At 41.5% G+C, this 18284-nt stretch overlaps 1 protein-coding gene across 2 annotated transcripts in view; it reads right to left on the bottom strand.

The window, feature by feature from the left end:
- Positions 1–18284, bottom strand: part of LOC126418615 (jmjC domain-containing histone demethylation protein 1) — a 130135-nt gene that overhangs the window by 56495 nt on the left and 55356 nt on the right. For both annotated transcript variants that reach the window (XM_050085454.1, XM_050085455.1), the window contains exon 12: positions 6116–6409. In XM_050085454.1, the coding sequence (XP_049941411.1) occupies positions 6116–6409 (294 nt within the window). The remainder of the gene's footprint in view (positions 1–6115; positions 6410–18284) is intronic.

The following is an 18284-nucleotide window of genomic DNA, read 5'->3' as shown; positions in this document are numbered from 1 at the left end:
ATTTTATTACATTAGTAATTGCACAATGAACAAAATGCTTTTATTCTTTCAATTATTATTTGAACAGAACGCATTAATTAAGTAGATATCTTCAACATTATATTTCAGCTGATCCAATCCTCTATGTACTGGAACCAAAGGTGTACATTGAGGGCTGTGCTATCATTATTGTTGTTCCTTTATGTTACAGGTGACTATGTAAACACTCAGCACACAGGCTGTGGTGCGGAGAAAGCAGGGGATGAAGAACAGAGAGGAGGGAGGGGGTAGAAGAAGGGGAGGGAGGAGAGGCGGAGAGCTGTTTTAGGATATATATTTCTGTGAAACTTTCAGAAAAGGTACCATCTTTCGAGTACTATCGGACTGCTGCAGCCCCTTACACCTATCATTCCTTCTGGACAAACATTGCTATCTAATCCATGCTTAACATCAGTATCATGCTGTTAATCAAGGAAAATTAAAGCCATGCACAGAAGTTGGTCAGTAACAGCAAAGTACATACAGAAGTGCCTAAAAATAAGCATGATGGTAAATCATCATATACAAATGATGACTTTCAATTCTTAATATTTTATTTTCAAAAGTGTCCTTTAAAGTATGTATACTACTGAAGTTATCAGACTATCATAAGCACTAGTAACACTACCAACTTTAATTCGAAATTATTTAGTAAAATGTTATGAGCTGATAACTACACTTCTCGAGGTGAATTCTGTTGAGCAGCAATCATTTGATAACTTGTAACAGCATTTGAGTAACTGTGCAACAGAGCAAAAAGAATCAAAGAAAAATAAATTACTGTAGGAACATCGTTTTATAGTTTGTTTATTCTCCCCATTCTCTCCATTGTCAATATGCCTAATTTGAAAATCCATTGTCAATAGCCTAATTTGAAAGTCACAGGAATTACGAATATTTACTAAGTTTTTTTTCTCTACATTCATCCGTTTTGAAACTAATGAGGATACCTTCCTTTGTATCATGCCCTTCCAATGGATTAACTAAATAATTGTTTTAAATTTCATTTGAGTCTACCCAACATATTCAGTCATGGTAACAATTTAAAGAACAGAACTGTCCAATAATGTCAAAAGCTGCAGTAATTGAAAGGTAAACATCTTTATCTTTATATTCTGCAAATCTTTGTTTTCTCAAGGCAGTGGAAAAAATCCAAAACTGAAGAAGAGTATAATGAATAAATTCACAACAAAACAGTATATACTAGCTAAATCAGATTCCAACCACACACAGCAGCAAATGGTGTATACCACCTACAGCTCACCAACAAAAGAGGGCTGTCCCACAATAATAATTCCATACAAAATGGATTTCTTATTGCAGAAAAAAAAATCATAAAAGTTTTGATCCTTCAGGAGAGGCTAACACATAACGGAGAGAAAATTCTCAAATGAATATCCAAACAGGATTTTCAAAACTATTTTGTGGACACCATCAATATATCAAAGAAACTTTACATCAAGAATCTATAAAGTCCAAATCAGCACAATGAAATACGTTTGGGACATCACTTTGCTAAAATGCTAATTAGTTATCATATAGTGCTTTCACAATAACAAAAAAGTAATAAGAGCTATAAATATCTATAATACCCAAGTTTTTGTTACCCCCAAGCAACTGAAGACATAACAAAATCTCACCATATATTAAAGCGTGACTATTGCGACAAACTTCATCTGGCAGAACATAGCTCACATACCAAACCTCAGATTAAAAAAAATCAAAATCGGAAAACTTTACAAATGTGCAACAGAATCTGTTCACATATGTTGAGGTTGATAAAGATACAATACTGGAAAAGTAGTATGTACAACCTCCAGAAATTTTTATTGCATGAATTCTGACTAGACATGGAACATCCACTATTAATTAAATTTATGACTTAACATTTGACTTGCATTCCTCTGACACCTGTATGTTAGGTTTTAGGAGTCAACTAAGTCAACAATTTCAATAGCAAAATTTTTCTATTTGTTTATGAATTCCAGTAATACCTTTATCGTAATGGCTCATTGCAATATTGTGTTGTAAAGGCACAACTGTATTTTTCTTTCACACAATGTCCCCAATTACAAAAAAAGATATTGATAAAGTATATAAATCTGAAATACTGTATGTCCAAAGTTGAAAGGTTCTGCAAATGTCTTGTAACAGGCATACTGCTTGACTCACACTGAACTGCACAACTTTGTGCATTTCCCTGATAAACTGGTGAGTGCTGCTTTCACTCCAGTTGTAGACTGGCAAAAAGAGAAATGAATAGGATATAGAACGCACTCACCCTTAACATTTTTTCAGTTAGAACACTCAGTGTGTATAACAAACTGATTCACAACTTTTAAATCAACTTAATGAAGCTATTTTTTCCTTGCAAGTTAGCAAGACACACATTCACAATTAGTTTAACAGATCTTCCACAATTTGTGGCCCTCCAACACTTGCACGAAGCACTCGTCTTCAGTCTACTTGCAGAGTCCTCTCATTCTTCTGAACAGATTTCTTCATTACTCAATTACGGTATTTACAAGCCTACGAAGTCAATGCGACTAGAAAAGAAAAATGCACTGTTTTCTTAGATGTCGAGGAAATGAGATCAATCTTTTAATAATACATGTTCCAATTATAAATTAAAACTTTCTCATAAAAGTATGAAAGGTCTTTTTGAGTGGCACTGGAAACAAAATTACACAAACTGAATGCAAAAGAAGCCATTAGCTGAAGTTCAACACACCTTTTTTTTTTTCTTTTTTTTTCTTTTCTTACTGGCATTAAACTTCAACTATTTAGGCAAACTCATTCTTGCATATGAAGAATGTAGAGAGAATATCATAGTACCTCTTATTATGTACAGCAGTAGGAAAGACACATCACCATTTGTTTTTGCAGATGAAGCTCAAGCAGAATGTAATACAGGCTGAACATCTTTATGTCTTTTTAGGTCACTGAATTCCAGTGACTCTTTCCTGGACAACCATTCTGCCTCAGAAGCTGATGACAGCATGTACACTACTTATGTCAGTTAAGAATTGCTCAGTGTATACATGGTGACCTATCCTTCCAACTGGTTCACATCTAACTTTGCAGTGTGATTTCTATTTTACCAATAACCTAGTAAATGTAAAACTGTATCAAAAGGTAAATTCAATTTAGAAAACTGTAAAATTACAAGGAAATAGAATGGCTGGCCAGTACTTACCCTAAAGGGAGAAAATTCCAAGTACTGCCAATACCCATATCTAAAAGTAGAAAAAATTATCCACTTTTAAATCTATATATCAACAGCACTTACAATTTCACTTCCTGTAGGTATGTACTGAAAAGCCATTCTGTCTTCTTGTAAATGTAAAACTGGTTATTAGAAAAAATATCCACAGTTTTTGATGCAGCAAAAATTAGTAACAGCAATACAATGATCCAATGAATAAAAGACATCCTCCAATTGCTAATTTTCTATTTACAACTAAACGACCAATCTAATCTTCTATTCAACATTTAAATGAATCATCAGATGACATGAGTTAACATTAAAGTAATTCAACTGATAACATGAGAATGAGATGTGTAAATGAGTCTTCCAAATGATGAAAAACCAAATCACAAATGTCTTCATTCTCCGGCTTTTAACTGAAGAATGTCACTACGGTTCAGTTATATATGAAAATATGTCAAACATAAAAAAGGACTGCCAATTTCTGAAATTTGTGTGGAGTTTAGTAATAAACACTGCCAGGTAATAAGTTCCTAGTCAATCAATCAAAAACAGACATCTGAAAGTTCTTTGTGAAGATGCAAGCAATAGGATCACCTAAATGCATTGCCAAATGTTATAACACAGTCAAAAGTCCACTCTGAAGACACTTTCATTCAGTCAGAATTTTCTGTATATTAAGGATGAGAACTACATCAAGACAATCCAAGAATAATGTATATGGTCATGACATGGAACAATCAGTGAAGGAAGGAGCATTTTAAGCGTTGGTAGTGGGTACATAGAAACTACAAGGAGAGCTTCTGTAAAGTTTGGAAGGTAGGAGACGAGGTACTGGCAGAAGTAAAGCTGTGAGTACCGGGCGTGAGTTGTGCTTCGGTAGCTCAGTTGGTAGAGCACTTGCCCGCGAAAGGCAAAGGTCCCGAGTTCGTGTCTCAGTCGGGCACACAGTTTTAATCTGCCAGGAAGTTTCATATACATGGAAATATTTTATGTTTGTAGATGAACAACAGAAATTGTGTCTGAAGAAACTAATGGGGGTGGGAGGAACATAAAATGTAGAACAACAATCACAAAGACTACGTCCAAGTGAAAAATTACAAGTCGGAAGAAGAGCAATGGGGGCAACTCGTACCTTTCTCTTGTCGTACGAAGGAACATCTAAAATATAACACTAAAATTTTTGTCACTTCGTGTTTCTGTTTGTTGTTGATTGGGAAGTAATAATTCTCCAGACCTGACCACAGTTTTAATACTCCTATGAGAGTAAATCACTATTCATCTAATAGAAGAGGCATTCTGGTTGGTTTTGTGTGTGTGTGTGTGTGTGTGTGTGTGTGTGTGTGTGTGTGTAGGGGAGGATGCGATGGGGGAAGTAATCTATCAATTTATTTTGATTGAAGATTCATTTTGAAGGATTCTCCTCCTTAGAGTAATTTTGTTTTTAGTTACGTAATTGAAAATATTATTTTCAATTTGCTGCTCAAAATACAATTACTAATTCAAGAAATTATAAACCAATTACCACGTGCCCAAAAATTGTTAGTTTTTAGTATTTATTCAATGTAGCTAACAAACCCACTCCCTACAGCATAGTCTAGACACAAAATACAGCACTGCTTCACATATTATTATGAACTCCACAAAAATGTAAAAGATGAATATTGTGGATAACCTGTTACAATATATCCATAAATTGTCCTTACACAACATATGTTTTACAACTAATGATTTATTTTCCATATGTTGTATTTGTCAATGAATACAAAGAGGGAGAATGAATTACTAATTATTCACGAAGATGCATAGCCCACGACATAAATGGCCAATGCTTAACTCTACCACGTTCGCATATTAATTTCACCCAAATGCTTTTCGTAATACATTCATTCCAAGAAGTGACTGTTGGACTGATCCTGTTATTGAGCTTTTATGATTTTGATATGCTATGGTGGAAACCCAAAAGATACAAATTGCTAAGTATTTGACGTATTGTTACCGTGTGTTTTCATTCAAAAACATTGATGGCAAGGGGCTCTTCTTTTTGAAACATCAAAGTTTGTTATGTTTCATTCCAGCAAGCTGCTCTACAAATAAACTATTTGTAGATTTATAAACGAAACAAAGAAGTTTATAACAAATTATCAGTTGTCAGTACAGATCAAAATGTACTGATATCTCATCAATCAGTTTTAAATACCAAAGAAGAGTCAATTTAGGTGTTGGTACCAATTTTTCTGAACAGGGAAATAAAACTATCTTGCAAAATCATTATGCAATAGATCTGAGCACTTCACATCCTTCTGATCAGACATTTACTGCCCACAGGCTGATTCACAGACAGATCGATACAAAAAAAACTGAACATGCAACAATGCTTATATGAAAACAGATAAATTGTTCCCAAAACTACTGTCCCACAAATAATCTCACTCTTTAAAAACAAACAAGCTAACAGGACCATACACCAGTGTCCACAAACAAAAGTTAAGATGTGCTCCGATTCAATAACCAGATACGGTGCCAGGTGGGGATGATGGCATGACGCTATGATAAGAGGGTGCATTTCCTTTGATATCAAAAGAGAAGTTGGAATTTTGCATTTATTTTAGCTGATGACAGTGTAAAATAATGAAAATCACTTGTTACATCTGACAATGGATACTCAAAACCAATGCTGACAGTCTCATGCTGTTCCCAATATACCCATGTTCACCATCTACAAAATCTGAAAGCAGAAGTGCTTGTGAAGCACAAACAATATTATGCACATTAGTACCACAAGTAATAATGTGAATGTGAATACTGATGCAAGGTCGCATAATTTGTCACTGTGAGGCACAGGGTAAAGCTGAATAACTGCTTTGTTCACTAATACATGCCACTCACCTTCACAGGTATCACAGGTGCCGTTGGTTGAGGTGGAGGACTGTTATCTGGATCATCCAATGGCTCATTTTTTACTACAACTACAGAATCTAGCATTGGCTCCAAACGTGGCTTCTTCTCCATTGGTTGTTCTTCATCATCATCCTCTCCTTCTCCATCCATTTCACCATCCATATCCCCTTTCACATCTTGGAGCATATGATTGTCTTTTGAGTCTAACATAGAGCTATTATCACTGCTGACTGACATGCGACGAATGTCCGATGACTTCGCCCGAGCCCGGAAGTGACGTGGCTGTAAAGAAGCGTGACGCTGTACATACTTCATACATGAAAGAAAAACTGCACCAAGTATGTAAAATATTTAGATTCTGGATGAGAATAATTAACTGAGATCCTCTGAAAATCCTGGATGCAGCAACCATTAAACAATCACAGTGTAAAGTGTAACACGGAAATTTGAATTAACAAAAGAATGTATTAGCCATGGATGTCTTTAAAATAAGGGAAGTAGAAGTAACTGCAAAATGGAACATCATGATCTTCGGGCAACTTTAAGGAATGAGTGGGAACAGGTAAACAGAGAAAGTATTCAAATATCTCTTGGAAAAGACATCAACACCCATGTTCAAAGAGATCAGCAAAGAAATAATATTTAAGAATCAGTGATAATGGAAATTTCTTTAGAAAAAAGACATTTATCTTCAAAGAGCTCCAAGGGGAACAGCAAGGAAACAAGAGCAATATGGGCAAAAGAAAAAAACTAACAAAAACAGGATGTATACATGGACAAGCAAAAAATTTGCTGAATGTTTCTCGGATTACACAGTTAAAAATACACTTTTTCCTGGGTGAAAATACACACTTTTTCCCCAGTGAAAATACACATTCTCCATGTTAAGTGACAGTAAACTTTCCCTCGGAACTATTAAACTTATCATTCCTTTGAATGGTAAGTTTTTATACACAAGTGTAGAAATTCTTGCACTTAAGGAAACCAAACCCAGCAAAAAATTACAAAAAATATGCATTTTGAAAAGATTTTTGACGTGCAGCATTATGTTTGGTCGTATTTTTGTATTGCGAAAGTATAAATATGAGTTCGACCAAAAACAGGACGTTAAGTTTCCGAAGCAATAGTTGTGATGCCATGCTTACTGAAACCAGTCTGTTGTGAAGTATTGCTTAGTCTTCGTCCTAAAGCCTTAGATACATTTTGCTATAGGTGGATGCTTGTGCACATACTGTGGTTTGTCATTGTAAATGACATTTTCTTTGCAACTAAAAATTTACTTTGGTGCTTTTCTCTCGTTTATGTTTTATTGCTGGAGTATTATTCTGCAAAAGCAGGCTGAAGAAAAATTCTTAGTTAGAGTTATCAGTTCTTACCAGTTAAAAAAAAAAATATTGACTCAAAACTAACACAATCAAAAATTCCCAGAATTCTAAAAGGTTCCCGGGTTTTCTCCCAGATGAAAAAATTCCCGGTTTTTTCCCAGTTGTCCCGGGGCGTATACACCCTGCAAAAAATTGGCCACATGCGAGTAGAACTAGCACACAGAGTGTTCCATACAAGCTTAATTATGTATATGGATAGTTCACCCATTCTGCGAATGAGAATCTCTACCATTTTTGCCTGTTATCAACATTGATACTGGCAGGATGTCAATCCCAGGGGTTCCAAGAATATTTTAATTTCAATAATACAAATGTGACACAAAATCATCCAGGAGACACGTGGCCAATATTATAATAATCTGCAGTCCTGCACTCATGTTGACTGGGTCGCAATGGCAAACGTCAAAGACCAGAAAGGAATGACTTTATTGCTCTTATGATGTGTTTTGGAATTTATCCATCATCAGATATCCAGGAACGATAATTAAACGTAGACATGGTGTTCCACATACAACGCCATATGTACACATAACAATAGCTCCTGGATACCTGATGATGGATAAAATCTGAAATACATCATATGAACAAAGAGGTCGTTCCTTGCCCTGATGTCTGACTTCTACCAATGTCAACATGAGTGCACACTGACTGTCGTAATTTCAAGTTTGAGGTTGGATAACAAATGACAAAAGAAATATTTTTTGTGTGATATAATTACATATTAAAAGTTTTCGTTTTTTTCTTCTTTACTTGTACTGTGAAGCCTTGCTTCTAGCTGAATTTCATGATTCTAACCCAATGGGAAGTACCCTCTAGGTTTTGATGAGCAAGTTTGTGAGTATCAGAATTCACAGATAGCCGTAGCCTTTGGCTGATCTGAGTTAGCTTATATTTATTACACCACCAAGGGCATATAGATTTAAGTATGTGACATTAAGTTCAACTTCATATGTGTGCACCTGTTCCAGGGAGAAAGGATTCTTCACAGACGGACAAAAAGACAAGAGTCAGATAAGAAACTATAATTTTTTTTGCATGATGTAACTACAAATTTACAGTTTTCGAATTTTTTTTTCCTTTGGTTTTACTGTGAGACCTTTCTTGTTGCCAAATTTTATGATTCTAGGCCAGCAGAACGTACTCTGTTTAAGTTTTGATGAGTGAGTTTGTGACTATCAAAAAATGTGTCACACAGAAGTATGTTCTGACTGTATTGGCTTAGAAGCTTCCCTTTATGTCGCCAAGGGACAATAGGCCTTAGTATTTGAGATACATTTCAACTTGATACATCTACATGTTCCCGAGGAAAAGGGTTTCAACAGTTAGAAAGAAAACATGGTGATCCTGTATGGCTTCCATTTTTACCGACTGAGGCATCAAACACCAACAAGAAAGAGGAAGAAGAATTAAAACTTAATGTTCCACTGACGATGGAGATGAGAGATGGCACATAAAGAGCAGACTGTGGCCAGGTAAGAAGGAAGACTGGCTGTGTAGCTTCCAAAATAACCACCTTGGCATTTGCTTTTAGCAATTTAGTGCAACAATGGGAAACCCAAATCCTGGAAGGCCAAACAAGGAGCTTAACAACTGTCCTTCCAAACATAAGTCCTGTAACTCACTACTGTGTCAGGAAGAATTGCAAACAAGGAAGGAAGATGATTCATAATGGTCAACATGAAATGAGAAACAAGTGTCGAAATTGAGCTAAGCAGATAAAGATATAGTAGAAGTTATCAAGAATGCTTGTGAGGCATAAGGGAACTGATTCTTGCAAGAGGTACCAAAGTGTCAAGTTTTCATAACTAGAAGAACCATCATTCAACACAAATTGACAATTGCATGTGAGACACAGCAGATCTTGATAAGACAGTTGTAAGTTTGATTACAAGATATCTCATCAGTGTTTACGCTACATCTAAACTTATCTATATTTCAGGCATATTTCTTAGCATTAACATGCTATAACACTTTGTTAAGAAATGAAAAATATTCATGTGCTGTGGAACTTCGATTTTATGTTTTTCGTGGTTCTACGCCATAAATTCGTAGCTACTGTGAAAAACCTTTAAGACCAATGCTAAAAATTCTCCGATTTTACATTTCTTCCTAGTAAGGTTTACCTCAATTCTACATTCTTACTCAAAGTCTCGCTTGACATCGACCCGTTTTCTTCCTTCTGACATTTGATGTGACCTAACGATTATAAGTGGCACAGAAGACACGATTCGCACTGGAGTTGGTGGTGGAGGTAGGGAATATTTTAGGCTGTTGAGGAGAGGGTAGATGGGAGAGAGGAAATGCTCACATAATCCACAATCGGCATTACCAACACAAATTGCAATGTTTAGCTTCACCTCGCAATTATGATACAACTATTGCAAGGTTGCTGCAGCAATGGAAAAACAGGACAATCAATGAGAAGTGTTCCGGACCAAGTCAATAACTGACGATCAGGTGCAACAGCCACCTTTCCTTGCGCCACTTATAACTCAGTCTCGTCCTTATGCATGTATTTCTGACACTATATTAAGCAACAATATTGGTCTTCACCCTCTTAAATTCAAACACTGAATCTCTAAGAACATGCTCCGTCAGAATGAAGAAAAATTGGCCATTTCTGGCTAGTGGTTGGTTGGTTTGTGGGGGTTAAAGGGACCAGACTGCGATGGTCATCCGTCCCTTTTTCCGAAAAAACTAAAATCACCCACAGGGAATAAAAAAAGTCAGACGACACAGGACAAAAAAAGACTCAGACAGAGATCAGACAAAACAAATTAAAATCACACAGAGTGTGACGGTGGTTGGCCGACCATAGATATAAAAAAGCGAAAAGCCAACCACCGAGAACACATTAAAAACTCAGTTTAAAACCGTAGGCCAAACACAACACAAAACAATAAAATAAAACAAACACTCAGATTAAATGATAAAAAACCCCTGCCCAAATAAAACACAAAACTAAGCCAGCCATAGCAGGGTCATCAGTTAAAAGGGCAGGGAGCGTATCAGGCAGCACAAATGTCTGCCTGACCACTGATAAAAGGGGACAGGCCGACAAAATGTGGGCCACTGTCAAAGCCGCGCCGCAACGACATAGAGGAGGGTCCTCCCGACGCAGTAAATAACTGTGTGTCAGCCGGGTGTGGCCAATACGGAGACGACAAAGAACAACTGAATCTCTGGGAGTGGCTCGCATGGATGACTGCCACACACCCATCGTCGCCTTGATAGGGTGGAGTTTGTTTCGCATGGGCAGGTTGCGCCATTCAGTGTCCCACACGTCGAAAATTTTGCGGCATAAGATTGCCCGCAAATCATTCGCCGGGAGACTAATCTCCAGAGATGGTGCACTGGTGGCCTCTTTCGCCAGGCGGTCAACAGTTTCATTGCCGTGTATCCCAACATGGCCGGGGGTCCATACAAAGACCACAGAGCGGCCGCAACGGGCAAGAGTATGCAGGGACTCCTGGGTAGCCATCGCAAGACGAGAACGAGGGAAACACTAGTCGAGAGCTCGTAAACCGCTCAGGGAATCGCTACAAATAACGAAGGACTCACCTGAGCAGGAGCGGATATACTCTAGGGCTCGAAAGATGGCGACCAGCTCAGCAGTGTGAACACTGCAGCCAGCCGGCAATGAACGTTGTTCGGAATGGTCCCCTAGAGTACGAGCATAACCGACACGACCAGCAACCATCGAACCGTCAGTGTAAAACATGCCAGAGCCCTGATACGTGGCTAGGATGGAGAGAAAGCGGTGGCGGAAGGCCTCCGGAGGGACTGAGATCTTTGGGTCCTGTGCCAATTCCAGCCGAAGGCAAGGGCGAGGCACACACCATGGGGGTGTTCGCAAAGGGACCCGGAAAGGAGGTGGAACAGGGAAAGCCCCAAGCCCGGAGAGAAGCTCTCGGACGCGGACCGCAATCGAACATCCTGACCAGGGCCGACGTTCTGGGAGATGGACGACGGACTGTGGGAACAGTAGACAATAATTTGGATGCCCGGGCAAGCTAAAAACATGGGCAGCATAAGCAGCCAGTAATTGTTGGCGTCGTAACCGCAGTGGAGGGACAAGTATGCTGTCCACAGGGCTGGTCCGGAAGGCACCAGTGGCAAGGCGTACCCCACTGTGGAGGATAGGGTCCAGCACCCGCAACGCAGATGCTGAGCCATAAGCCAGGCTCCCATAATCCAGACGGGACTGGATTAACGCCTGGTAGAGCCGTAACAGGGTAGATCGGTTGGTGCCCCAGTAGGTGTGGCTCAAGCATCGCAGAGCGTTTAAATGCCGCCAACACATCTGTTTAAGCTGCCAAATATGAGGCAGCCAAGTCAACCGAGCATCGAAGACCACCCCCAAAAACCTATGTGACTCCACCACTGCCAGGAGTTCGCCATCAAGATAAAGCCGCGGCTCTGGGTGGACAGTGCGTCGCCGGCAGAAATGCATAATGCAGGTCTTGGCTTGCTACAGCCCAAGACTGCGCCTTACAGATAGCGCCCTGTAGCTGACTTTCAGCAGCTGCAATGCCAATAGAGCTGTAGTAAAGGCAGAAGTCATCAGTATACAAGGACGCTGAGACAGACGTTCCCACCGCTGCAGCGAGCCCGTTAATGGCTATTAAAAACAGGCAGACACTGAAAAGTGAACCCTATGGCACACCGTTCTCCTGAACTCGGGAGGAACTATGGGAGGACGCGACTTGCACGCGGAAGGTACGACACGACAGAAAATTGCGGATAAAGATCGGCAGAGGGTCCCGAAGACCCTATCCATGAAGTGTAGAAAGGATGTGATGACGCCATTTTGTATCGTACACCTTCCGCATGTCGAAAAAGACAGTGACCAGGTGCTGACGGCGGGCAAAGGCAGTACGGATGGCCGACTCCAGGCTCACCAGATTGTCGGCGGCAGAGCAGCCTTTACGGAACCCACCCTGAGACGGAGCCAGAAGGCCCCGAGACTCCAGTACCCAGTTCAACCGCCGGCTCACCATTCGTTCAAGCAACTTGCAAAGAACGTTGGTGAGGCTAATGGGACGGTAGCTGTCCACCTCCAAAGGGTTCTTGCCTGGTTTCAGAATGGGGATAACAATACTTTCCCGCCATTGCGAAGGAAACTCACCCTCGACCCAAATACGGTTGTAAAGGTCGAGGAGCCGTCGCTGGCAGTCCACTGAAAGGCGTTTCAGCATGTGACAGTGGATGCGATCTGGCCTAGGAGCGGTATCAGGGCAAGTCGCTAGGGCACTGCGAAATTCCCACTCACTGAATGGAACATTGTGGGTGCGAAACGAAAGGCTCCGACGTTCCATCCGCTCTTTAATGGAGTGGAAGGCCACTGGGTAATTGGCAGAACTGGAACTCAGAGCAAAATGCTCTGCCAAGCGGTTGGCAATTACGTCGGAGTTAGTACAAACTGCTCCATTCAGTGAGAGCGCAGGGACGCTGACAGGGGTCCGATAGCCATAGAGGCGTCGAATCTTGGCCCAGACCTGTGATGGAGTGACATGGAGGCCAAAGGTGGACACATACCGCTCCCAGCACTCTTGCTTGCATTGGCGGATAAGGCGGCGGGCTCGTGCACGCAGCCGTTTGAAGGCAATAAGGTGTACGATGGAGGGATATCGCTTGTGACACTGGAGCACCCGCCGGCAATCTTTAATCGCTTCAGCAATCTCAGGCGACCACCAAGGCACAGTCCACCGCCGAGAGGACCCAGAAGAACTTGGAATGGCAGATTCTGCAGCAGTAACGATGCTGGTGGTGACTGAGTGAACCACCGCATCAATGTCGTCATTAGAGAGAGGCTCAATAGCGGCAATGGAGGAGAACAAGTCCCAGTCAACCTTATTCATAGCCCATCTGCTGGGGCGTCCAGAAGAGTGATGCCGTGGCAGTGACAGAAAGATCAGAAAGTGGTCACTACCACACAGGTCGTCATGCACACTCCATTGGACAGACAGTAAGAGGCTAGGGCTACAGATCGAAAGGTCAATGGCGGAGTATGTGCCATGCGCCACACTGAAGTGTGTGAAGACATCATCATTTAAAATTAAGAGATCGAGCTGCACCAATAAATGCTCAATGGTGGCGCCTCGACCTGTTGCCACTGACCCTCCCCACAGAGGGTTATGGGCGTTGAAGTCGCCCAGTAACAAGAAAGGTGGCGGCAATTATGCTATCAGCGCAGCCAGGACATGCTGCGCGACATCACCATCCGGTGGCAGGTAAAGGCTGCAGACGGTAACAGCCTGTGGCGTCCACACCCGAACAGCAACAGCCTCTAAAGCTGTTTGTAGAGGGACAGACTCGCTGTGAAGAGAGTTAAGGACATAGATGCAGACGCCACCAGACACCCTTTCATAAGCTGCCCGGTTCTTATAATAACCCCGATAGCCATGGAGGGCAGGGGTTCGCATTGCTGGAAGAGCAATGCAGAAGAAAGGGTGAAAGCTGAGAAGTTGTCGGAGCTCAGCAAGATGGTGGAAGAAACCGCTGCAGTTTCACTAGAGGATGATATTGTCCATGGCTGAGTAGGGCATGAAGGGACTGAGGAGGCAAATTAAGTTGCTGGGCCACCTGGCACCACCGATTGAGCACCTGTGCCAGTGCTATCCATGGTGTCTAGGGACCGGCGAGATCGAGGTCCTCAGCGGACGCCAGAATCTCCACCTCGTCCTCAGACACAGAGCTTGTAGGAAGCAGTGGGACAGGTGCCACCGCAATGTCGTTAAGTCTTGGGGACTTTCTTCTACTACTTCTTCTTCTTCTTCTTCTTCTTCTTCTTCTTCTGCTTCTCTCGCTGTGCCTTCGGTTGTTCAGACTTGGAGGGCCTCACTGGGTCAGTCTCAGGGACAGACGACGACCATGAGGCCCTACGACCAGGGACTGGCGGTTGTTTCAGCCACTTGCGGGTGTCTGCTTTTCCGCTGGTCGGAACTTGCGAAGGGAGGTCTCCAAGGGACCCCTTCCTGGCGAGAGTAGCCGAAGAAGCCTTACTCTTCTCCGGCTGGGAAGGGGGAACTGATGTCCCCGATGGTTGGGGGTGTGTTGCTCCTGAAGGAGATGGAGCAGGAGCAACAGGGAGTGAAGTGCCCCCCACAACCAAGGGGGCCGGTGGATTTTGACCGATCTTAGAGCTGATATGTGACGATGGGAGAACCGTTGTCGCAGCAGCAGCGTAGCTCGACGTCATTGTCACAGGATAGAGCCTCTCATACTTTCGTTTAGCATCGGTGTAGGTCAAGCGGTCCAGGGTCTTATATTCCATTATCTTTCGTTCTTTATGGAATATCCTACAATCCGGCGAGCAGGGGGAATGGTGTTCTCCGAAGTTAACACAGATGGGAGGCGGAGCACATGGAGTATTGGGATGCGAAGGACGTCCACAATCTCGACATGTGATGCTGGAAGTACAGTGGGATGACATGTGCCCGAACTTCCAGCATTTAAAACACCGCATCGGAGGAGGGATATATGGCTTCACATCGCAGCGGTAAACCATCACCTTGACCTTTTCGGGTAATACATCACCTTCGAAGGCCAAGATGAAGGCACCGGTGGCTACCTGATTATCCCTCGGACCCCGATGGACGCGCCGGACGAAGTGAACACCTCGTTGTTCTAGATTGACGCGTAGTTCATCGTCAGACTGCAGAAGAAGATCCCTGTGGAATATAATACCCTGGACCATGTTTAAACTCTTATGGGGAGTGATGGTGACGGAAATATCCCCCAACCTGTCACAAGTGAGCAACCTCCGGGACTGGGCAGAGGATGCTGTTTTGATGAGAACTGACGCAGAGCGCATTTTGGACAAGCCCTCCACCTCCCCAAACTTGTCCTCTAAATGCTTCACAAAAAACTGAGGCTTGGTTGGCATAAAAGATTCACCATCGATCTGCGTACAGACAAGGTACCGGGGTGAATAATCTTCACTGCTGTCTTGAGCCATGCGTTCCTCCCATGGAGTGGCCAGGGAGGGAAATGATCTTGGATTGTATTGTTTGCCGTTGCGGTTAGACCTCGATCGCTTAGAGACTGCTGGTGGAGGCCCACCAGCGAGAGATGATGTACCACGCTTCATTGCGGGTCATCTGCCCTGATGCCACCCACTCTGACCAAGGGCTCTCCCCACGGGCGCCACCCAGCCGCAGCAAAGACCACCTGGCAGGATGGCCTTTGCTGGGAATCCCGATGCCCCAGAGGGATAGGCATCTACTCCTCGGCATACATGGGGAGGTAGCAGCTCAGACATCAGCAGTGCGATCCCTGTGTAGTCAGGGGGCTACCACCAAGAGGGTACATGACGACCCCACCACAACGGACAGGCTACCATGCTGGTTGTCAGGCCTCGAATATCCATTAGTAAAGGGAGCAAAGATAGAAGTGCACAATGGAGGGAATGTATGCTACCCGGAACACACTGCAGCCGATGTGGCCAGAAGCTCAGTTTAAGACCAATTCCACGACAGTAGCGAATATGCCAGATCTTAGGGCAAGATGGATATAGAATGCACCACGTAAGGCGTCCTTCCCCAAATGGTACGCACTAATGGGAAAATTTGGAAATAGAGTGGTCAAACCCCTTAGGGGACCATCACATTAAAGGCCGAAACAGTTGAGACTCCTTTTAGTCACCTCTTACGACAGGCAGGAATACCGCGGGCCTATTCTTACCCCCGAACCCGCAGGGGGGTTCTGGCTAGTGAGCTCTTACTGGCTGGTGAATTGTTATATCACCTAACAGCATTCAGCATTCTGCAGTATTGCCAATGTGTGCCATTTGCAGTTCAAACTCGGCATTTGCAGGTTTCGTGAAAGCACATATTCACATACAAGTTTTCCTTCACACGTGGCATTTATTTATACCTATGAATATGAAATGAAGTTAGCCTGATGTGATATCAGTGTTTCTCTGTCCCAGCAATCTGTTACATTTATAGCACTCTGCCTGCCATCACAACACATGAAACACCACTGAGGACTGCAACACAGACAAACAAGCCTTCACACAACTGCTCACTGAACTTATCCTGTTAATTGTGGTGGCACACATGGCAAATGGAGCAGCCTACGTTGGCAATTTTTGGCGAGTTTTTTCTTGCCGTTACACATCTTTGAGTTTTTAAGAACTGATGAAACTCATCATCACAAATTATTATATAAACATTGGATTGTTCATTTAATTTCCTTCACTTATGCAGTCTGGGCCGTATGAAAACATAAAGTAGAGGTTTCACTGTGATTGGGAAAATTTCACTTGTTACGCCAATGCACTGGTCGCGGCATTCTTCAAAATTAAACGTGGAGAAGTAACTGCTTACTGGAGGATGACGATCCTTGGGAACTTTTACACTGTGACTTGGAAGAGATTAACCAAACAAATATTCAAATATTCCTCGGAATAGAGTGCATCAAATGTTAATTTATTGCTTGTGAAAGTTTGGAGTAGTTGTGAAGTGACTGGTCGGAAAAAGTGAACGAAAGAGCTGACAACAACATATTTTAACATGGCAAAATGCCAAAAGAAAATTTTTAAAGGTACGAATGCTATTTGTAACAGAATAAGTAAAAATGGAAAGATTTTAAAAAGTCGTAAGAAGTACAGACTACTCCAATGCATCATTTTGTGAAGAGAGCACCGTACACACAAGTTAGGTTCTTCTATCACATACAGTAACTACCACAAGGCGGCACTGGTCCAAGTCCAAAGTCCAGACAGCAAAAGTCTGTGTGTGGTTTATGATAAGGTCTTTAAGGCAGTAACTGATAGCAGCTATCCCACAGCTAAACTATCACTATAAAAATATGTAATTAGTAAGGCTTTAATATCAGCTACATGCTCTGCCATTTCTGATACTCATACATTTCTGTTAAAGCATCTGAGGCTATTAGCAAGATACAATGAAATCTAAGCTTTTTCGTTCATTAATCTGTTCTACAGATTAAATCAAGCAATGAGAATCTTCAGGGATGTGGAACAAATCTAGGTATAATTAACAAGAAACAAAGACATCAGAAAGTTAATTTGTATACTGTATTAACAATGAACTAACCCTATTCTGCCTAATGTTATTCACATTTATGCCATCTAAAATTAATTGAGTAAATTAATAAGAAAGCCTTTCCTTTGAAAAAAGATGTTCCCTGTTCAGTTTTACCCATTATATAGCTGCTGTTTTTACCTGCTATTAGCAGTTTAACATTTTCTCAACTGCAATGGTATTTTTCAGAGAAGTTTTTTCTCTCTATAAATACTGAGTTCTATTTATAATACATTATCACTTGCCATAGAGCTCTAACAAAAATTGTTAAATGCCATGTAGCTAACAGAAATTTTCTGTGTTTAGATATTCTGATAATTGTAGAAAGGGTAGCTAATGAGGTATGTTCTTAATTTTCTTTTCAATTGATAAGGATTTCCAGTTCCTTGCTTTATGGTAAATAGGAGCTTGCTGAACATCTTACCACCAAAGTATATGATTCCTCTGTGAACACTGGAAAGGGAAGCAAGATCATGAAAATTATTTTTGTGGCTTACATTGTGACTATGTATATCAAGTGTAAGCTGAAACAGATTTTTATTATCAGCAACAAAAACCTTTAACTAGTAAATGTATTTGGAAGCAAGTAATAATTCTAAGATCCTTGATGGGCTTCTGAAAGATGTACAGTAACTGACTTTAGGCAATATTCTTACTTTTCATTTCTGCTGATCAAATGCTTTATTTTCTTTAGATGCCTAGAAGATAATTCTGTAAGAT

This window comes from Schistocerca serialis, chromosome 9 (assembly GCF_023864345.2).
Source record: "Schistocerca serialis cubense isolate TAMUIC-IGC-003099 chromosome 9, iqSchSeri2.2, whole genome shotgun sequence".
NCBI classification, from domain to species: Eukaryota; Metazoa; Arthropoda; class Insecta; order Orthoptera; family Acrididae; genus Schistocerca; species Schistocerca serialis.
The sequence above is the reverse complement of the archived record's forward strand: the minus strand, read 5'-3'. Positions and strand labels throughout refer to the sequence as shown.